This window comes from Coregonus lavaretus (genome assembly GCF_964263955.1).
Source record: "Coregonus lavaretus genome assembly, chromosome: 36".
Lineage (NCBI taxonomy): Eukaryota > Metazoa > Chordata > Actinopteri > Salmoniformes > Salmonidae > Coregonus > Coregonus lavaretus.
Genome location: NC_140023.1, coordinates 13,619,444 through 13,641,718, shown reverse-complemented (window position 1 = coordinate 13,641,718; position 22,275 = coordinate 13,619,444). Strand labels below are relative to the sequence as shown.

The 22,275-nt window shown below is 43.1% G+C and overlaps 2 protein-coding genes across 5 annotated transcripts in view; one reads left to right on the top strand and one right to left on the bottom strand.

Annotated features, from left to right (window-relative positions):
- The window catches only part of vrk2 (VRK serine/threonine kinase 2), a gene marked incomplete at its 3' end in the record, with an annotated part of 26,204 nt that extends 18,790 nt beyond the window's left edge, over nt 1-7,414 (top strand). Inside the window, exons 12-16 of one of the 3 annotated variants that reach the window (XM_084153395.1) lie at nt 4,887-5,060; nt 5,283-5,456; nt 5,573-5,722; nt 6,040-6,274; nt 6,565-7,414. In XM_084153395.1, the coding sequence (XP_084009521.1) occupies nt 4,887-5,060; nt 5,283-5,456; nt 5,573-5,722; nt 6,040-6,274; nt 6,565-6,611 (780 nt within the window). Of the gene's footprint in view, nt 1-4,886; nt 5,061-5,282; nt 5,457-5,572; nt 5,723-6,039; nt 6,505-6,564 lie in introns of those variants that run through there. The other 2 variants (XM_084153394.1, XM_084153393.1) reach the window with 2 other exon arrangements.
- fancl (FA complementation group L) lies at nt 3,995-22,275 on the bottom strand. Of its 2 annotated transcripts, XM_084153402.1 has the most exons (15): nt 22,144-22,275; nt 21,945-22,066; nt 21,629-21,687; nt 21,244-21,304; nt 20,725-20,781; nt 20,494-20,591; nt 16,544-16,640; nt 15,454-15,522; nt 11,223-11,373; nt 9,416-9,499; nt 8,483-8,528; nt 8,127-8,208; nt 7,495-7,611; nt 7,148-7,219; nt 3,995-6,753 (listed from the first exon to the last, which is right to left on the bottom strand). In XM_084153402.1, the coding sequence occupies exons 1-15, from the start codon at nt 22,160-22,162 to the stop codon at nt 6,718-6,720; spliced, it is 1,170 nt and encodes a 389-aa protein (XP_084009528.1). In that variant the 5' UTR covers nt 22,163-22,275; the 3' UTR covers nt 3,995-6,717. The 2 variants fall into 2 exon arrangements, with proteins under 2 accessions (XP_084009528.1, XP_084009527.1); XM_084153401.1 differs by having other exon boundaries at nt 21,945-22,275.

Below are 22,275 nucleotides of genomic sequence, written 5' to 3'. Positions count from 1 at the left end.
CTATGACGGTGGCACGTTGAAAGTCACTGAGCTCTTAAGTAAGGCCATTCTACTGCCAATGTTTGTCTATGGAGATTGCATGGTTGTTTGCTCGATTTTTATATACATGTCAGCAACGGGTGTGGCTGAATTAGCTGAATCCACTAATCTGAAGGGGTGTCCACATACTTCTGTGTGTATATATAGTGTACAGTCGTGGTGAAAAGTTTTGAGAACGACACACATATTAATTTTCAAAGTCTGCTGCCTCAGTTTTTATGATGGCAATTTGCATATACTCCAGAATGTTATGAAGAGTGATCAGATGAATTGCAAAGTCCCTCTTTGCCATGAAAATGAACTTAATCCCCCCAAAAAATGTCCACTGCATTTCAGCCCTTCCACAAAAGTACCAGCTGACATCATGTCAGTGATTATCTCGTTAACACAGGTGAAAGTGTTGACGAGGACAAGGCTGGAGATCACTCTGTCATGCTGATTGAGTTAGAATAACAGACTGGAAGCTTTAAAAGGAGGGTGGTGCTTGAAATCATTGTTCTTCCTCTGTTAACCATGGTTACCTGCAAGGAAACACGTGCCGTCATCATTGCTTTGCACAAAAAGGGCTTCACAGGCAAGGATATTGCTGCTAGTAAGATTGCACCTAAATCAACCATTTATCGGATCATCAAGAACTTTAAGGAGCGAGGTTAAATTGTTGTGAAGAAGGCTTCAGGGCGCCCAAGAAAGTCCAGCAAGCACCAGGACCGTCTCCTAAAGTTGATTCAGCTGTGGGATCGGGGCACCACCAGTGCAGAGCTTTCTCAGGAATGGCAGCAGGCAGGTGTGAGTGCATCTGCACGCACAGTGAGGCGAAGACTTTGAGGATGGCCTGGTGTCAAGAAGGGCAGCAAGGAAGCCACTTCTCTCCAGGAAAAACATCAGGGACATACTGATATTCTTCAAAAGGTACAGGGATTGGACTGCTGAGGACTGGGGTAAAGTCATTTTCTCTGATGAATCCCCTTTCCGATTGTTTGGGGGCATCTGGAAAAAAGCTTGTCCGGAGAAGACAAGGGGAGCTCTACCATCAGTCCTGTGTCATGCCAACAGTAAAGCATCCTGAGACCATTCATGTGTGGGGTTGCTTCTCAGCCAAGGGAGTGGGCTCACTCACAATTTTGCCTAAGAACACAGCCATGAATAAAGAATGGTACCAACACATCCTCCGAGAGCAACTTCTCCCAACCATCCAAGAACAGTTTGGTGACGACCAATGCCTTTTCCAGCATGACGGAGCACCTTGCCATAAGGCAAAAGTGATAACTAAGTGGCTCGGGGAACAAAACATCGACATTTTGGGTCCATGGCCAGGAAACTCCCCAGATCTTAATCCCATTGAGAACTTGTGGTCAATCCTCAAGAGGTGGGAGGACAAACAAAAACCCACAAATTCTGACAAACTCCAAGCATTGATTATGCAAGAATGGGCTGCCATCAGTCAGGATGTTGCCCAGAAGTTAATTGACAGCATGCCAGGGCGGATTGCAGAGGTCTTGAAAAAGAAGGGTCAACACTGCAAATATTGACTCTTTGCATAAACTTAATGTAATTGTCAATAAAAGCCTTTGACACTTATGGAATGCTTGTAATTATACTTCAGTATACCATAGTAACATCTGACAAAAATATCTAAAAACACTGAAGCAGCAAACTTTGTGAAGACCAATACTTGTGTCATTCTCAAAACCTTTGACCACGACTGTATATATACACTGAACAAAAATATAAATGCAACAATTAAAGATTTTACTGAGTTACAGTTCATAGAAGGAAATCAGTCAATTGGAATAAATTCATAAGGCCCTAATCTATGGATTTCACATGACTGGGCAGGTGCGCAGCCATGGGTGGGCAATACCCTCCTTCCCCCAGACGATTTAATCACAATGTGCACCTGTGTCATCAGCTTCTTGATATGCCACACCTGTCAAGTGGATGGATTGTCTTGGCAAAGGAGAAATGCTCACTAACAGGGATGTAAACAAATGTGTGTACACAATTTGAGAGAAATAAGCTTTTTGTGCGTATGGAACATTTCTGGGATCTTTAATTTCAGCTCATGATACATGAGGCCAACACTTTACATGTTGCGTATATATATATATATATATATATATATACACACACACAGTGGGGGAAAAAAAGTATTTAGTCAGCCACCAATTGTGCAAGTTCTCCCACTTAAAAAGATGAGAGAGGCCTGTCATTTTCATCATAGGTACACGTCAACTATGACAGACAAATTGAGATTTTTTTTCTCCAGAAAATCACATTGTAGGATTTTTAATGAATTTATTTGCAAATTGTTGGAAAATAAGTATTTGGTCACCTACAAACAAGCAAGATTTCTGGCTCTCACAGACCTGTAACTTCTTCTTTAAGAGGCTCCTCTGTCCTCCACTCGTTACCTGTATTAATGGCACCTGTTTGAACTTGTTATCAGTATAAAAGACACCTGTCCACAACCTCAAACAGTCACACTCCAAACTCCACTATGGCCAAGACCAAAGAGCTGTCAAAGGACACCAGAAACAAAATTGTAGACCTGCACCAGGCTGGGAAGACTGAATCTGCAATAGGTAAGCAGCTTGGTTTGAAGAAATCAACTGTGGGAGCAATTATTAGGAAATGGAAGACATACAAGACCACTGATAATCTCCCTCGATCTGGGGCTCCACGCAAGATCTCACCCCGTGGGGTCAAAATGATCACAAGAACGGTGAGCAAAAATCCCAGAACCACACGGGGGGACCTAGTGAATGACCTGCAGAGAGCTGGGACCAAAGTAACAAAGCCTACCATCAGTAACACACTACTCCGCCAGGGACTCAAATCCTGCATTGCCAGACGTGTCCCCCTGCTTAAGCCAGTACATGTCCAGGCCCGTCTGAAGTTTGCTAGAGTGCATTTGGATGATCCAGAAGAGGATTGGGAGAATGTCATATGGTCAGATGAAACCAAAATATAACTTTTTGGTAAAAACTCAACTCATCGTGTTTGGAGGACAAAGAATGCTGAGTTGCATCCAAAGAACACCATACCTACTGTGAAGCATGGGGGTGGAAACTTCATGCTTTGGGGCTGTTTTTCTGCAAAGGGACCAGGACGACTGATCCGTGTAAAGGAAAGAATGAATGGGGCCATGTATCGTGATATTTTGAGTGAAAACCTCCTTCCATCAGCAAGGGCATTGAAGATGAAACGTGGCTGGGTCTTTTAGCATGACAATGATCCCAAACACACCTCCCGGGCAACGAAGGAGTGGCTTCGTAAGAAGCATTTCAAGGTCCTGGAGTGGCCTAGGCATTCTCCAGATCTCAACCCCATAGAAAATCTTTGGAGGGAGTTGAAAGTCCGTGTTGCCCAGCGACAGCCCCAAAACATCACTGCTCTAGAGATCTGCATGGAGGAATGGGCCAAAATACCAGCAACAGTGTGTGAAAACCTTGTGAAGACTTACAGAAAACGTTTGACCTGTGTCATTGCCAACAAAGGGTATATAACAAAGTTTTGAGAAACTTTTGTTATTGACCAAATACTTATTTTCCACCATAATTTGCAAATAAATTCATAAAAAATCCTACAAAATTTTCTGGATTTTTTTTTCTCATTTTGTCTGTCATAGTTGACATGTACCTATGATGAAAATTACAGGCCTCTCTCATCTTTTTAAGTGGGAGAACTTGCACAATTGGTGGCTGACTAAATACTTTTTTCCCCCACTGTATATATATATATATATATATAGTGCATCTAATATAGCTGGAGAGGGTAAAGTGCAGGTCAGAGAAGTGTAACGGAGACCAGATGGCTAGACTCACTTAATGTGCATTGTTTATACTCTGATTTATAACCCTCTGGGAGAGGAGTGAGGTGTTTGTGTGTGGGTCTGTCGGGAGCCCCAGTGCAGTGTGGGAGATTTACACACACTGATGACAGCCTCAGCCACAGATCCTATACAAATGCCGATCTTTATTTACAACACACACACACGAGCACACGAACACTGCAGAAAGTATTTCACATGAAATATGTGCATTTCAATTGGACATCTAACTGTACCAAATATGTCATCTCTCTCGCTCTGGCACTCTACATAGCGGTGTAGAGAGGAGAATCACATTTTCTTCTCTAAATGCCTGGCGGGGAATCTTGACCGCAGTAAAGGGGGTCAACTTGCCCCTGACCCCCACGGAGGCACACCTCGTCCCCCTCAAGAGGCTCTGGAGCGGAGAGGTGGTGATTTTCTGGAATTTATCGGAATCACTTGAGCTCCCAATGGCAACTAACTTGACCCGCAGATGGCCAAAACAGCCCAATTTGAGGTGATTGATGACACACACTTTACACACACTTTACTAGGGCAGAGGATCAGCAGCCATAATTATACTATTTTTCTCCCTCTCTTTCTCTCTCCTCTCTTATCTCCATGCTGAACTGCTGGGCTGTAGTCAAACAGAAGTCCATTTTTGGAGGTTTGGAAAGAGATTAAATGACGGTCTATGGAAAGGCTGCTTTCAGTGTCTGTCCTACTCCTCGGTATCATCATTTATTTATTTTCCCCCACTTTCTCTCCTCAATTTCGTGATATCCAATTGGTAGTTACAGTCTTGTCCCATCGCTGCAACTCCCGTACGGACTCCGGAATCATCATTTAAAGACTGAAATTAATAATTCAGTGAGCAATGCTTAGTCTTCAACACAGTAGGTAGCCTTCTCCGGCCCAGATTCAGCCTACTCCTGGTCTAAAAGCATCTTCAATGGAGACTCAAGCAAGTTTCTACTACCAGAAACAGCCTCTTACTAAGTCCCTCACCCTGTCATCCTGTGTCCTTTCCCCACAGAAAGCAGGCCGAGCGAGAGGCTCCTCCAAACCAAAGCCTGTAGTTGTGGAGGATGAGGAGAGTGAGAAAGAAGAGGATGAGAAGATGGAGTTGGATGAAGAGAGGCCCAAACCTGTGCCGTCTCGCTACAGAGGACCACCTATATCCAAGCTCCAGTCTGAACAGGGGGTAAAGGTATTGGCTATAAACGGGATTCACTAAACTTTACTACTAAACTGGTTGCAACTGGTTTTAGTACAATATGACCCAAAATAAATGTATTAGAATGTACAGTTGTTGACACACATGGGGAAATGCCCTTTATTCTAAAGTGTTGACAACAGGAGGAAAAGTGTTTTCATACAGTTGTTCGTTAGCGTCACATGAAATACTTCCTCCTGTATCCTTTCCCCACAGAAAGCGGGCAGGGCTAAACCTGCAACTAGAGGGTCCTCTAAACCAAAGCCTGTATATGTGGAGGATGACAGTGACGAAGAAAAGATGGAGATTGATAAAGAGGGGAGACCCAAACCTGTACCATCTCGCTACATTAGGGGACCACCCACATCCATGCCCCAGTCAGAACAGGGGGTAAGGTGTTAGTGAAATGTCCAGATTGATGAGGAGTATGTTATTGTCATAAACTAGTGCATGCTAGCTTCACGTGAAATGTCTCAACCCGGTCTTCCTGTGTCCTTTCCCCACAGAAAGCAGGCCGAGCTAGAGGCTCCTCCAAACCAAAGCCTGTATATGAGGAGGATGAGGAGAACGAAGAAGAAGAAGAGATGGAGAGACCCAGACCTGTGCCATCTCAATACATCAGAGGACCACCCATTTCCAAGCCCCAGCCAGAACAGGTGGTTAGGCCAAGGCACTAAATCCTGCTTGTAGTGTAATATTGACAGGATTCACAGCATGTTACTATAATGCTGTTAAACTGGTTTTACAAGAATGGACAAAATGACCAGCAACTTTACTTTGACGCCCAAGTGATAATTAATATGTTTTATCTAAGCAAGGTCAAGTTCAAACCCTAAATAAATATCGCAACATAATATTTTTTATTGCCCTTTTTAGAAAATTATTTTCACATTATAAAAACATCTAATGGCTGTTACAAGAGTTCAGGTCAATGGCAGAAACCCGAGCAAATGTGTGAATTATCCCCTAACAGAAAACATCAACACAAACCAAACATCGCGTCAGGAAAATAGTTGCTGTGACCTCAAGACCACAAGTCAACCATAGACGGTCCTACCCCAGAGAAAGTACAACCCCTACAAAAAGCAAATTGGGTCAAACACATAATGACCATTGGGAGGACAACAGTCAGACAGACTGGGAAAAACATCTGTACAAAGAGGATGGTTCGGAGAACTTCAACCACGACCATGATCACCAGTGTGGGGGTAAGAGTCAGAAGCACGATCCCCCAGAATCTGACCACTGGGAAAATCCCAACCTCATATATGACCGTGGTGAGTGGGAGGAATATGGCTACAAAGACCACAACCAGAGAGCAGAGCCTTCTCCCAAACAGAAGAGTGGCTGTGATGTCACACTGTACTGCAGTGCCTTAGTGGTCATCTTATTCCTGTCCCTGGCCTTTCTATTCACTCTGACTGATGGTCCTGAATGATGACTTGGTGCTCTGTTTCCCTGCTACTCTCTTTGAGCTGTTTTTTGTTTCCTATTTTAGGTTTGTATCATCCCCAACTCTTACTACAGTTCGCTCTAGTGTCATGACATGAGTGACACGCAACACATTAGATGTATTGTACATGAGATGTGAGTGGATTTGCTGAGGCTCATGTTAAACCATAGAGCTCTATGCCCAGGCTCCAGTCAGCTCTCAGGGTTTCTGGGTGGACATCTTCACTGTGATGGGCTGTAAACAACAAAACAAGTGTCACTTTTAACATGGACTATATTGTTATTTGCAAATGTCAAAACAGGCTCGCTGTATCAATTACCAAAAACTAACAAAACTTGATTGTGACTTAATTGTGATTTGCAACTGAACCTTTGGGGATTTTCTATAGGCTTACAGTGTGTGGATTATATGCGTGACTGTTGTATAATACTATACCAACCAAGGACATGGTACCTCCACTCTAATAAATTTGACCTGCTGTATTCAATGTACTCATTGTGCATGAACAGGGCTCTATATTACCTTTTTTAACTTTATGAATGACGCATTCTATGAAGACTATATGACCTTACGAAGGACATGGACTGTAGAGTGAGTATTAATAATGCTATATGGCGGCTTGAAATACCTTGCTGCAGTAGGGACACTCTCCAAACACTATGTTGAAGCTCTGGCGACTGGAAGGTAGTCCACGCAACCACTGGAGAGACCGAACAAGAACTAGTAAAACTAAACACTACATTGAAATGGACCGATTCTTGTGCCTGTAGTGGCAAGATTTGAGAAATGCAAAGAATCCAAACACCCTAATCGAATTTTTGATGCTTTTTTACTTTCGCATCCTATTTTTGTATGAATTTATTACAAATTATTTTAAATTCATGCATGTCTCATCGTGGATATTGTGTGTAGTGTTCTTTTGTAAAACAGACATGCCTACTGATTTGGTAGGATAGTTGTGTGCGTGTCCCTTACCTCGTACAGACAGGCCTGGTGGAAGGGTTGTCCGCAGCGAGGGTCGTTGCACACCTGATCAGGAATGGCCGACTCCAGACGGTAGGCGTAACAGATCCCACACTCCACACTGAAACTCTACAAGACAAACAATTAATAGTACCTCTCCTCTATCCCGCTACACCTCCCTCTCTTTCTACCAGTGTCCCCCTTCCTCTCTGTTTGCATATTGCTTTTCATGTAACGAGAAGCCCTTTTCCTCTCCAAGCGATCCATTAAAAAGAGGATGGCAGGTACAATTTCAACATCTGGTAAAGTAAACTTTGCTCTTCGGAATGTTAATGATGCTGAGGCATTAATCACCGTGGCGACAGTGGATAAACACGGCGCCCTTTCAACCCATCCGGCGGCAAAAAAAAAGATAAATGGGGTGTGATTAAAGCGATCTCGATAGTGCCGAGGATTCTGCCATCTTTGTTATTCTAATGATCTTATCTGTAAACAACCCAATTAAAGGGGCTGCATACCCACCTCCAGCAAACATAAGAAAGAATAACAGAAATAAAAAGATATATCTACACCCTCACACACACGATTGCTCGGCAGAGGTAATTGTGAGGGCTTGGTGTTTGAAACAGGGAAATGCAACATACAGATTTTTCGTGGGTGGCAGGTGATGGGAATTCTATCTCCAAAACATCCCGGAGGTTCTGCAAGATGCTGCAGTCCAGGTTCCTGAAAGACACAAAACAGCTCCTTCACACACTAATTAAACACATGCAAATGAGGGAGAGACGGAGGGAAGAGGAGTTTACAATTATGACCAATATGTCCGTTATTTCTCTCCCTGCTAGGAAATGTTGACGACCGAGGCTATCACATTGAAATGGCATAAAATACTGTTCATTTAGAATGTTACAAACACAATATACTGTATATCAGGAAATCACATTATATGGAACATATACCGATAAATAGACTGTTTATCCTAACTGACTACCTAACTTACCATAAATGCATGTTGGCATTCAGTTTGTTCCTCAAAGGTGTTACCGCTGCAGGGGAAAATAACCAACACAATTAAGTAGTGAATTCAAAATGGACATTGTAAAAAGAGAGGTTTAGAGATAAATCCCCCTGCAAGTGTTGTGTAATATATGTTTGGTGCATTTCAGAAAACATCACCCCAAATCTAATTGGGGGTGATGTCAATTGTTTTCCTGGATGCAGCACACAGGCTCTTACAAACAGCTCTTCATATTTGATGACAGAGTCAGGCAAAGAGGAAATATTCCAATAACTTCGACATAAACGCTCTGCTCTTGTCCGTTCCACCCCATGAGCCTCGTCTTTGTGTACAGCCATCATTGCATTCTGTTGTTTGTTATTCTTAAATGCAAAAAGCAATATTTCTGCGTGACCCCATCTATTTGAGGGTCGCTGCCTGCCTCAGTCTTGGCGACAGGAGTGTGTGTGTTTAATAGCATTGCTAGGCAACCGACAATGAGTTCTGTGTGGCACTGTTGACCAAGCATGACCTTGGATTTAAAGAAACAATTGGCAACAATTGTTGGGACTTAAATAGAACAAACTCGACCTTGGTTGGTCCGCTCCTACTTGTACCAAATCAAAAGCCTGATTATGTTGTAAAAACTTTATGTTGGGTAGTCAACATTCCCCAGAATGCGCCCCAAAAAATAATACATATTTCCTTTGTCTGTGATCACAGATATGATAGAATAAGGGAAGGTGGAAACCAGGTTTCCTCAATACTGCGTTATCAAATTGAGTCTGATCAGTTAATAGACTGAAAGGAGGATGCATAAAAAAGAACAATTCTACACGGCAAGTGTGCCATCATTTAATCCAGGGTACACATTTCATATTTATAATCCATTATTTATTTTTTATGAACACACCATAAGTATAGTATTTTACCTACCATGCTCTGCTCCGAGCAGGCAGCACTCTGGCAACATCTTTGGGTGTCGCGTGTCAACTTCCACTTTTATGGACACGTTATTTGCTAGAGACATAGTCAATCAGTGTTTGGGGACAAGGAATAGATGACCACAACACAGAGGAAACAATGATAGAAGTGAATGTTTATACAGTACCAGTCAAAAGTTTGGGCACGCCTACTCATTCAAGGGTTTTTCCTTATTTTTACTATTTTCTACATTGTAGAATAATAGTGAAGACATCAAAACTATGAAATAACATATATGGAATCATTTAGTAACCAAAAATCAAAATATATAGGCAACCTTTGCCTTGATGACAGCTTTGCACACTCTTGGCATTCTCTCAACCAGCTTCATGAGGTAGTCACCTGGAATGCATTTCAATTAACAGGTGTGCCTTCTTAAAAGTTAATTTGTGGAATTTCTTTCCTTCTTAATGCATTTGAGCCAATCAGTTGTGCTGTGACAAGGTAGGGGGGGTATACAGAAGATAGCTATATTTGGTAAAAGACCAAGTCCATATTATGGCATTACTTTAAGACATGAAGGTCAGTTAATACGGAACATTTCAAGAACTTCGAAAGTTTCTACAAGTCCAGTCGCAAAAACCATCAAGCGCTATGATGAAACTGGCACTCATGAGGATCGCCACAGGAATGGAAACCCAGAGTTTCCTCTGCTGCAGAGGTAAGTTCATTAGAGTTACTAGCCTCAGAAATTGCAGCCCAAATAAATGCTTCACAGAGTTCAAGTCACAGACACAGCTCAACATCAACTGTTCAGAGGGGACTGTGTGAATCAGGCCTTCATGGTCAAATTGTTGCAAAGAAACCACTACTAAAGGACACCAATAAGAAGAATAGACCTGCATGGGCCAAGAAACACGAGCAATGGACATTAGATCGGTGGAAATTTGTCCTTTGGTCTGGAGTCCAAATGGGAGATTTTTGAACGGATGATCTCCGCATGTATAGTTCCCACCGTAAAGCATGGAGGAGGAGGTGTTATGGTGTGGGGGTGCTTTGCTGGTGACACTGTCTGTGATTTATTTAGAATTAAAGGCACACTTAACCAGCATGGCTACAACAGCATTCTGCAGCGATACGCCATCCCATTTGGTTTGGGCTTAGTGGGACTATCATTTGTTTTTCAACAGGACAATGACCCAACACACCTCCAGGCTGTGTAAGGGCTATTTTACCAAGAAGGAGAGTAATGGAGTGCTGCATCAGATGACCTGGCCTCCACAATCCCCCGACCTCAACCCAATTGAGATGGTTTGGGATGAGTCGGACGGCAGAGTGAAGGAAAAGCAGCCAAAAAGTGCTCAGCATATGTGGGACCTCCTTCAAGACTGTTGGAAAAGCATTCCAGGTGAAGCTGGTAGAGAGAATGCCAAGAGTGTGCAAAGCTGTCATCAAGGCAAAGGGTGGCTATTTGAAGAATCTCAAATATAAAATACATTTTGATTTGTTTAACACTTTTTTGGTTACTACATGTACATTTAAGTCATTTAGCAGACGCTCTTATCCAGACTACATGATTCCATATGTGTTATTTGATAGTTTTGATATCTTCACTATTATTCTACAATGTAGAAAATAGTACAAATAAAGAAAAACCCTTGAATGAGTAGGTGTGTCCAAACTTTTGACTGGTACTGTAGGTAATAGTAGTAGAGGTCTGTTTAGTTCAGTGTGCATGAGGATTAATTATGGCCTATAGAGGTCTCTATTTAGTGAGTTTGTGTATCTGCCTGAGTGTGAGCATGTCTGTGTGTGTTACCGATGGCGATCCTCCTCATGGTGTCGGCTCTGCTGGGTTTCTCTGGCTCTAGAACCCAGGTCTTTTCATCGATCTCATCTAGAACCGCCCAAAACTCGGCCAGAGACTCTAGAAGCAGCAGGAACTGAGTGTGAACATGGCCCAGAGAACTCTGTGGGGAACAGAACACAACAGGTATGACAACCTAAACCAGAGTTCAAATGTGTTGGTGGATACTTTTGAATAAAGAAAGTCTTAATTGAGAAAAACAAGAATGAATTAATACAGTGCCTTCAGAAAGTATTCACACCACTTTTTCCAGATTTTGTTGTTACAAAGTGGGATTAAAATAGATTATTTTTTTTATTTTATTTTTTTATTGACATAGAATACTCTAAATGTCAAAGTGGAAGAAAAATTCTAACATTTGTAAAATATTTATGAAAAATAAAAACTAATATATCTTGATTAGATAAGTATTCAACCCCCTGAGTCAATACATGTTAAAATCTCCTTTGTCAGCAATTATAGCTCAGTCTTTAAAATGTTTAGTCCTGAACTTATTTAGGCTTGCCATAACAAAGGGGTTGAATACTCACTGACTCAAGACATTTCATCTTTAATTAATTTGTAAAAATTAAAAAAAACAAAATTCCACTTTGATATTGTGTGTAGGCCAGTGACAAACATCTCAGTTTAATCAATCTTAAATTCATGCTGTAACACAAAATGTGGAAAAAGTAAAGGGATGTGAATACTTTCTGAAGGCACTGTATCATTATGCCTATGTAAATTAAATGGTAATGATTTGCAGAAAAATTGGCATCTATAGGTCTGACCTTGGAGAGACCATGTAGCCTTTATAATGTTCTCTGTATTAAAACTACCACAATTATAACTTAAACCAACTAAGCCATCTAACGGTTAGGGAAATATTTTTGCCTAGATTAGTGAGGTGAAGATGAAATACCGGATTATAGACTACCATGAGATAGTATCACATTATATATTCTACTCTTTATTTAGCATTTAATGCAGGCACAGGCTCAACAAATCAAATTCCCTTCAAAAAAATAATTTTATTAGACTAGCTCTGTCCCGCACCACCACAACACACCAAAGGGAAATCCGACATAAGTGAGAGAGAAAAAAAAAGAAGAGCGAAATGAACCAAAAATTATGGGTCATTGTGCCAGCACAGTGCACACAATTTAGCATCGCACAGGTGCAGAGACTCCGCAATTACTGGCCAATTAATGCCAGTGGCGTGATTATGGTTATGGCTCCATAGAAATACAGTGGACCCAGTAAAAGGGGGCTTGGTAATTGAATTCCTGCTGGATTTGAGTGGCAGGATGTAAGAGTGTGTGTCTGTGGAAAGCTAAGATCCGCTCAGTGCTCCTTGAGTGCCTCAATTAGGCCTCTTCATCTAGCACTGAGTAAAAACAGATCTATCCTCACTACATGCTTAACTCCTGAGGAAATGGGAGTCTAACTGTACATACTTAAACACTGCTAATAAAAGCAATCATCTAGCGGGGTTCAAATGGAGTAACGGCGTATGAATGGATACACCTAAAGACTTTATAATGGTGACTTGTGTAGACATTGAGGGAACTGTGATACATCTGCCTGGGCTCTCTTCTCCTGGCTGATGACAGATAGGATTCTAACCCCGTGCTCTAATCATTTATTACTGTAGGTCCGGTACATACGGGTGTACACGCACGGACTCACAAACACACAGACTGCTGGCAGAGGTTGTTCATGCTGTGCCACACCTGCAGTGGTGGGTCTGGTGCCCACCAATGGTCCTGCCCAGCCACAATCTCATACAGACATCAATCACCACACACTGCTTTTAAACGACACAAAACAGGTATGTATTACTGCATGTTTATTAGGTACACCCATCTAGTGCCGGGTCGGACCCCCTTTGCCTCCACAACAGCCTGAATTCTTCGGGTCAGGAATACGTCGCTCAATTGGTATCAAGGGACCTAACGTGTCCCAGGAAAACATTGCCCACACCATTACACCACTGCCACCAAACTGTACTGTTGACACCAGGCAGGATGGGGCCATGTACTCATGCTGCTTACGCCAATTCCTGACTGCCATCAGCATGACGCAACAGGAACCGGGATTCGTCGGACAAGGCGATGTTTTTCCAATCCTCAAATGTCCAGTGTTGGTGCTCGCGTGCCCCCTGGAGCCCGGTGTGGTCGTCTGCTGCAATAGCCCATCCGTGACAAGGACCGACGAGTTGTTCGTTCCGAGATGCCATTCTGCACACCACTGTTGTACTGCGCCGTTATTTGCCCGTTTGTGGCCCGCCTGTTAGCTTGCACGATTCTTGCCATTGTCCTTCGGCCTCTCATCAAAGAGCTGTTTTCGCCCACAGTACTGCCACTGACTGGATGTTTTTTTGTATGTCGCACCATTCTCTGTAAACCCTAGACACTATCATGAGTGAAAAGCCCAGGAGGCCGTCCGTTTCTGAGATACTGGAACCGGCACGCCTGGCACCGACGATCATACCACGCACAAAGTCACTCGTTTTGCCCATTCTAACGTTCAATCGAACAGTAACTGAATGCCTCGATGCCCGTCTGCCTGCTTTAAATAGCAAGCCACGGCCACGTGACTCACTGTCTGTAGGAGTGAACTATTCGAACGGGAATGGGTGTACCTAATAAACTGAGAATATATTACGCATTGTCTTGTTCTTCCTCTCTAATGTGCACACAAACTACAGTGTCTCTCTGTCCCTCTCATTCTTTCACACAAACACAGTGTGGCACATCTTGGCCCTGCAACAGAGCAGGCAATAATTACTCATTCAAATGAACATGTCAGGACAGCCGACAGACAAGCCCTTCCCCCACAACACACACACACACACAGTCCTCTGGCAGCACAGGAGAGATCCATCAGCTGCCCAGCAGGCAGACAGGCTCCATACGGCAGCCCTGTACTTAGCTCGTCTTCTCTGTAAGGCTGCCATGTACCACACACACACACACACACACGTAGAGAGACACACCCAGCACATAGAAAGAGAACAGCTGTCAGTATCTAAGGCTCAATATTACCGACTGTGATAAAATAGGAGTTAAAAGGGAATCCTTTAAAGGTTGTACTGAGAAATACAGCAAGTGTGTGAATAGCGACAAAGTGTTTGTTAGTGTATATAAGTAGTGAAGAAAAAATTAATTTAAAAAATCAATAGTTACATATCGCAATATTATTTTTGACTATGTGTTTGTTGTTAGGTTGCGTCAGCTAGTGCTAGTCGGCTGTACTTGTGCTAAAACTCCGGTATTTTTCATCCTATAGCTTGTTCTCAATCTTCTTTTTAAACAGTGAGCCAAAATGTTTTCAGCACTTTTATTCTGATCAACACTTGTTTTCTCATGGCTCTCTTGTCTCTCTGCAGCAGACATAGTGAGCAATATGTTTGGAATATCAAATCGCAATAAAATCCCAGTACCGAATCACAATACATATAGAATCGGCACTTAAGTATCGTGATAATATCGTATCAAATCAACTTATTTGTCACATGCGCCGAATACAACAGGTGTAGACCTTACAGTGAAATGCTTACTTACAAGCCCTTAACCAACAATGCTAGAACAATGTTCTATCCTGCCGATACAGTGTATAACCTGCCAGCTGTATGTTATTCATGTCGTCGTTCAGCCACGACTCAGTGAAACATAAGATATTAGTTTTTAATGTCCAGTTGGTAGGATATACGTGCTTGTAGTTCATCCACTTTATTTTCCAGCGATTGTACATTGGCCAATAGTACCGATGGCAAAGGCAGATTAGCCACTGGTCGCCGGCTCCTTGCCAGGCACCCCGATCTCCTTCCGCGATATCTCCGTCTCTTTCTCTTGCGAATGACGGGGATGAGGGCCCTGTCGGGTGTCTGGAGCAAATCCCTCTCGTCTGACTCATTTAAGAAAAATGATTAGTCCAGTTCAAGGTGAGTAATTGCTGTTCTGATGTCCAGAAGCTCTTTTCATTCATAAGAGACAGTAGCAGTAACATTATGTACAAAATAAGTTACAAACAATGCGAAAAAACTAACAAAATAGCATGGTTGGTTAAGAGCCCATAAAAACGGCAGCCATCCCCTCCGGCGCCATTATTATATGCCGGAGGTCCCTGGAAATTCCCAGCCCCATGTATGAATGTGAGACAGTTGGACTGAAGCAGTTTGTTGTGTTTGTGTGTACAGTACCTGTGGTGTCCAGGTCATGGCCAGTGGAACAGGTAGGTCTGCGGAGCACTCTGGGGCCTCTACAGGGTGCTGTGAATAGGAGGGAAACTTGCCTTTACACCCTAGAGTTGGCCAACATACATATGAATGTCCCTGGGTACTTGACTTTTACCAATACTTATTGTACACTAAATAGGCTATTGCCTACTGGTAAAGTAGTTTTTGCCATTTTCTGTTTATTTCACATCTCAAGTCATTAAAGTTAACCCACACCCTTTCCTTAACATCTCTTTCTTAATTTCTCTCCCCATATCACTCTTTCCCTGCCCCCCTATCTCTGCATGCCAACCCCTACCTTCCACCCTCTGACTGTGTCTGTGTGTGGTGACCTGGGTAGGGGAGAGGGGCGGGCGAGGCAGCTGGGTCACAGGGGGAATCCAGGCTATTTTTACCCAGCGATGGGGGCAGACAGGTGGGCACACAGGCAGGTGTGCACAGGGTGAAACCAACCACCTCCTCTGGATATCATCTGGGCCAGCTACCACCAACCTGCCATGTGGCCACCCTGCTCAGCACTCCCTAACCCAGCACTGCCACCCTGCTACACCCAGAGATAAGTGGGGGCAGGAAGGCATGGAAAGAGTGATATGCCGGCTATCGACAACCAAGATGTAGGCACGGTCTGTGCTCAAACTGATCTAGATGTTCTACCTCCTCCATGCCCTTCTTAATAATTTTAAGAGGACCAATGAGATGCATTTCTACTAGTTATGCCCACATGGTCTTATCTCACTCCTCTCCTCCGGTTCTGGAGGGTTGATTCATGCAACTGTGTATCTAAAGTGGATATCTCTACACTCCCATCTCACAGCATGTTGGAACCTCTCACACAGACTTCACCAAACTATGTTTGCCCTAGATATGGGACTGCTCAGAGAAGTACTGTCTTTTAACACAAGATGGATATTTGAACGTACTGTATAAGAGTATGACTTGGGTTTTTTCATTGACTGTTACAATGTATGTGTTCTCACTTCAGGCTTTAGTTAGTTAGGTGTAAGTGTACATGTGTGTGAATATTAGCCTGCATAGTGTGTGCGTGTTCTCTTACCTTGGGCTTCAATTTGACGGTGACGACGTGCTGTCGTCCTGAGGAGTCCTCAGCCCTCAGTCTCAGTGTGCGGAACTCTGTGTCAATGGACACCAGCCTGGGAACACAGACATTGGTCAGTCTGGTCAGACACATACTGCATAAAGAGGTGATGCATCCTCACACACAGACAGAGTCAGAGGTGTTTAGAAGAGGGAAAGCAGGTTGCTCCCATCATAGCCCATTAATCATACCCACAGAGAGGCAGTAAGACGTCTACATTAGCACAGTCCCTGTTCTGCCTCAGACCTCCCCTGATTTACAGCACCAGGTAGAAATCCCCCGTAGGTACAGCTCTAGGACCAGCTTACCTTTCCCAAATTCTAACGTTAACCATTAGCGGAGGAAATGTCAAACTGACCCTAGATCAGTTTCTAGACTCGGGGGGCAACTTCCTCCTAGTTTTCCAGTGCAGTAACGGCACTCTGCTGTGGCTGACATGGTCATATTTCTGCTGGGGATTTATGTGATGTGTCAGGGGGGAGTGGTGGTCAGTGTGTTCACTGCAACTTCTGAAGGCATGGAGCAGGGCAGCGATCTGACGGACGCAACTAGGATGATCGTAAAACTGACAAAAACAAACACAGAAATGAGTGCCAACATTCTCAAACACACACACCGGGATCCAACACAGCACCCCACTCTCCTTTAATCTAGTAACATACACACACATTTTTCACTCACTCAATTCATCTCCCTCTTTTCCCCCTTCCCTCATTCCATTTCATTGCAGTGACAATCTATCCAAATAAATATCTGCATATCAGTATCACAGCTCCATTCTTGCATCACAGTCCTATCTCCTCTACTCTGCATTCACGCGGGGCCTCCGGCCCCACAATAGCAGGGGCTGGCTGGCACTTGGCGTGATGGACACAGCGTGACAGTGTGATGCCCCACTGTGAAGACTGATGATAGCAGTACAATTGCAACTACAGGAACAGAGCTGCTTAGAAAACAGGAACAGATGATACGTGTGTCTGAGTGAGCAGTATATGGATTGAGCTAGCTGTACACAGTGGTGAAATAGTAATTTGTTAAAGTAATGATGAGAACTGTGGTGCTCCAGCTATCGGTATGAAAAGTATGAGATCTGTGTAGAAAGCCAGAGAGTCATGTAAAATTCTACTCTCACAATTACAGTGCCTATTCAGACCCCTTCACTTTTTTCACATTGTTACGTTACAGTCTATTTCTAAAATTGATTAAATTGTTTTTTCCCCTCATTAAATCTACACACAATACCCCATAATGACGAAGCAAAAACAGGTTTGTATACATTTTTGCTAATTTATAATTTTAAATAAAATTGAAATATTACATTTACATAAGTATTCAGACCCTTTACTCAGTATTTTGTTGAAGCACCTTTGGCAGCGATTACAGCATTGAGTCTTCTTGGGTGTGATGCTACAAGCTTGGTACACCTGTATTTGGGGAGTTTCTCATTCTTCGCTGCAGATCCTCTCAAGCTCTGTCAGGTTGGATGGGGAGCGTAGCTGCACAGCTATTTTCAGGTCTCTCCAGAAATGTTCGATCGGGTTCAAGTCCGGGCTCTGGCTGTGCCACTCAAGGACATTCAGAGACTTGTCCCGAAGCCACTCCTGCATTGTCTTGGCTGTGTGCTGAGGGTCGTTGTCCTGTTGGAAGGTGAACCTTCGACCCAGTCTGAGGTCCTGAGCGCTCTGGAGCAGGTTTTCATCAAGGATCTCTCTGTACTTTGCTCTGTTCATCTTTGCCTCAATCCTGACTAGTCTCCCAGTCCCTGCCGCTGAAAAACATCCACACAGCATGATGCTGCCACCACCATGCTTCACCGTAGGGATGATGCCAGGTTTCTTCCAGTCGTGACGCTTGGCATTCAGGCCAAAGAGTTCAATCTTGGTTTCATCAGACCAGAGAATCTTGTTTCTCATGGTCTGACAGTCTTTAGGTCCCTTTTGGCAAACTCCAAGCGGGCTGTCATGTGCCTTTTACTGAGGAGTGGCTTCCGTCTGGCCACTCTACCATAAAGGCCTGATTGCTGGAGTGATGCAGAGATGGTTGTCCTTCTGGAAGGTTCTCCCATCTCCACAGAGGAACTCTAGAGGTCTGTCAGAGTGACTATCAGGTTCTTTGTCACCTCCCTGACCAAGGCCCTTCGCTGATTGCTCAGTTTGGCCGGGCGGCCAGCTCTAGGAAGAGTCTTGGTGGTTCCAAACTTCTTCCATTTAAGAATGATGGTGGCCACTGTGTTCTTGGGGACATTCAGTGCTGCAGAATTTTTTTGGTACCCTTCCCCAGATCTGTGCCTCGACACAATCCTGTCTCGGAGCTCTACGGACAATGCCTTCGACCTCATGGCTTGGTTTTTGCTCTGACATGCACTGTCAACTGTGGGACCTTATATAGACAGGTGTGTGACTCTCCAAATCATGTCCAATCAATTGAATTTACCACAGGTGGACTCCAATCAAGTTTTATTTAATCCATTTTAGAGTAAGGCTGTAACGTAACAAAACGTGGAAAAAAATCTAGCGGTCTGAATACTTTCCGAAGGCACTGTAAGTCCACTTGCAGGCTATTTCACCAGTAAGTAGGCAACTTTATGTTTGGATAGACTATGGAGGTATAGGACACGTCTCTGGTGTAGCTATCCTGGAGGGAGGCTGGAGATTGAATGAAGCCATAGCAGACTACTCCAAGTTAGGAAGATGTGACACCTATATCGATTACAATGGATGAATGGCCATTTGGGGTAAAGGCAAAGTATACGGCTGGGGTGTCAAACTCCTTCCATGGAGGGCCTAGTGTCTGTGGGTTTTAGATTTTTTCCCTTTCAATTAAGACCTATACAACCAGGTGAGGGGAGTTCTTTACTAATTAGCGACCTTAATTCATCAATCAAGAACAAGGGAGCAGCGAAAACCCGCAGACACTCGGCCCTCCGTGGAATGAGATTGACACGTGGTATACGGTTTTAGGGAAACCTAAAGGCAGATTGAAGAGCAATACACAAAGGTGAACGCAACAACACATTCACACACCTCTTACTTCAAACAGACACAGACAAAAAAAAAAGTTGATATGCCCCAAAGAGTGGTGAATATGGAATAAAGTTGTGTCTATTTAATGATGCCCAACAAAGAATGTGTTTTGGCCATAGAGGGGGCTGGAGTGGAGATACTTGACTCTGTATTCTCATTCACTAACTCATGACTTCTCAAGGCAGTCTCAAGCCCATTCAAATGACCAGGCTCAACGCAAGCCTCTCTTACCTGCACCAATCAGCGGACAAAATGAGTGAACAAGTGAAAATCCCAGGCTATTAATGCCACTGCCAATTAAGACGCTAAACGAATCTCGAGTGCATTGAGATAGGCCTGCTGCGTAATGCCTCTAAAGGTAATACAGCATTGAAATGACGTTCACCTCATTTCCACATAACTTCAACATCCCCCCCATTAAACCTAAGAGTAGGGTCTTCAATTAGACCAATTTGCATTTGCTAATATCATAATTGCAGCTGTGGTCATTAATAGGGAAAGTGGAAAATGAGTAGCCGAGCTAAATGGTAGCTGAGATGCATCACTAGTCACAAAGAGAAGATGGTATTGGCCCTGGCTGACACATAGCTAGGCAGTGTCATTAAATGGGATCTGGCTTTAACTATAACTCAATAACAAAAAATAAGGATGTAATTATCAGTCAGTTATTAATGTGGTATAATATTGTCCTAAGCCTTTATTTTATGGGGTTAGCCTGATGGTAGGGTAGCTACAGGGTAATAGTTAGTCACTGGCTGGTATAATAGAACTCAACAGGAAATACTGCAGGTCATAGTTGTAGGTTATACTCTATGACCAGAGTTTTTCCAAGTCAGGTCAAGTGGTAAAGCTCCTGGCCCTATCCCTACTTGCTCCAGTACATACTTATCCCATCCCAGGTCCTCCATCTCCATGATGAGCTGAGAGTAGTACTGTGGAGGGGGGATGGAGCGACAATCCGGCCTGCTCTTGAGGGCCACTTCCTGGAACACAGAACACTTTCTGTTTACATTCAATCGCCAGCATTTTAGTACAGTATTATTTTACTGTATGTATTATTATGGCATCAAGGAATATGCCAAAATCAATCTGAGAGGTAAAAACTGATGCTCTTACCAGGATAGTCTTCAGCTCCAGAACAAAGCTGACTAGATCAGGAGAGTGATGTAATCTCTGTGAAAAGACAAAACAATGAGAGATATCTCTGATTAGCTGGAAAATGAAGTGTTACTGTAGTGTCTTCTTTCAAACCAACTTAGTAGCTGTTCAAATCAAGGCCAATGTTTTGATTAATGGAGCCTGCCACTAGGTTTAATAATTAATGATAGCTTAAAGCCTGTGAAAATAATGAACTTTACAGCCTGGGGTAAAATATAAATCTAATCCCAATAACCCAGAGGTGACCACATAACAAATAGGGACATTTCCAAGGCAATGTTAATTATGCAGTGGAAAATATTTTTTTAAACAAGCGAGTCAAACACAGCAAGTGATGGAATGCATAAGTGAACATACAGTCCACTAAGCAGTCCAGTCTACCTATCCTTGAAAACATCTTCATCTGAAATTATTTGGCCTCTCAATTGATTAGAGTTATTAAAGTGTTGGTGTGGATTGCCCCATTTTTTTTCTTACCTGTTTTACTATGTGCCCATATGCACACAATAGCTGTTTCAGCTGCCAGCAGCAGTGAAGCCTGCAATGCAGAATGATATGTAATAAATCATTGATTCCATTTGATCCAGGGGACTAGAGTGATATATAATTCATTCAGGGTATCTAAGAGGGCAAGCAACATGTATCATTAAGTTTGACACCACCATTCCTCTGCGTAAGTCTGTCTCTGTGCATGTAGAGAGAGAAAGCAAGAAACAGATGGACAAACAGAGAGACAGATTGACAGACAATTCCTTGTGTCTGTCTTTCTCTGACACACACACACACACACACACACACACACACACACACACACACACACACACACACACACACACACAAATAGAATACAGGGGACTTGTACTTAGCCAGTTTAAGTTGATGATCTGGTGGAAGCAGTATTCTTATTCTGAAGTCTCTCTCCTAAAATAAAATAGCAACAAAAGTAGATAAAGTAGGCCATCTGATCATGTTCAAACCATACATATTACCATGAGATCTGTCAAGAAAGTGGTTTGTTCTTCTGGCAACTTCTACATAAACAGTTGACTGTCCAAGAATCGACACATGCGCGCGACTACTACACAGCCAACAACACTACAATTGATGTCAAAGATACAACATTATCTTGGCTTGACTGTAGCGCAAGTACCTAGCGAAACCATAAATATTTGTCCCACCTGAACCGTGATAAATCCATCATAGACAGTTTTCTCCTTGTTGAGTGGTAACAACAGTGGACTCTCTTTGACAAGTAAACTCTCCATCTTTGACAGTTCGAAGTCAGCTGTGTGGTATTGGGCTAACATAACAACATGGTTAGCTGACCATGCTAGCATGTAAACAACTTTCAAGCGTGCAGCTACATACAGTACTCACGTTCGTGCCACTTGAACATTAACTAAGAGTGCGTTTGAGAAAAAGGTATTTCAGAAATACAAGCATTGCCTTTGTACCCAAACCGATAACTTTCTTTTTGGTTGAGTAGCTAGCCAGCTAACTGTTTTTCCC

Coding starts and splice junctions, on each gene's coding strand:
- fancl (XM_084153401.1), bottom strand. CDS start 22,103: ATGCTAGCATGGTCAGCTAACCATGTTGTTATGTTAGCCCAATACCAC. Junction 20,592..20,724: donor TGGAGCTGAAGACTATCCTG/GTAAGAGCATCA, acceptor TCTGTGTTCCAG/GAAGTGGCCCTCAAGAGCAG. Junction 8,529..9,415: donor CCTGCTCGGAGCAGAGCATG/GTAGGTAAAATA, acceptor TTTCCCCTGCAG/CGGTAACACCTTTGAGGAAC.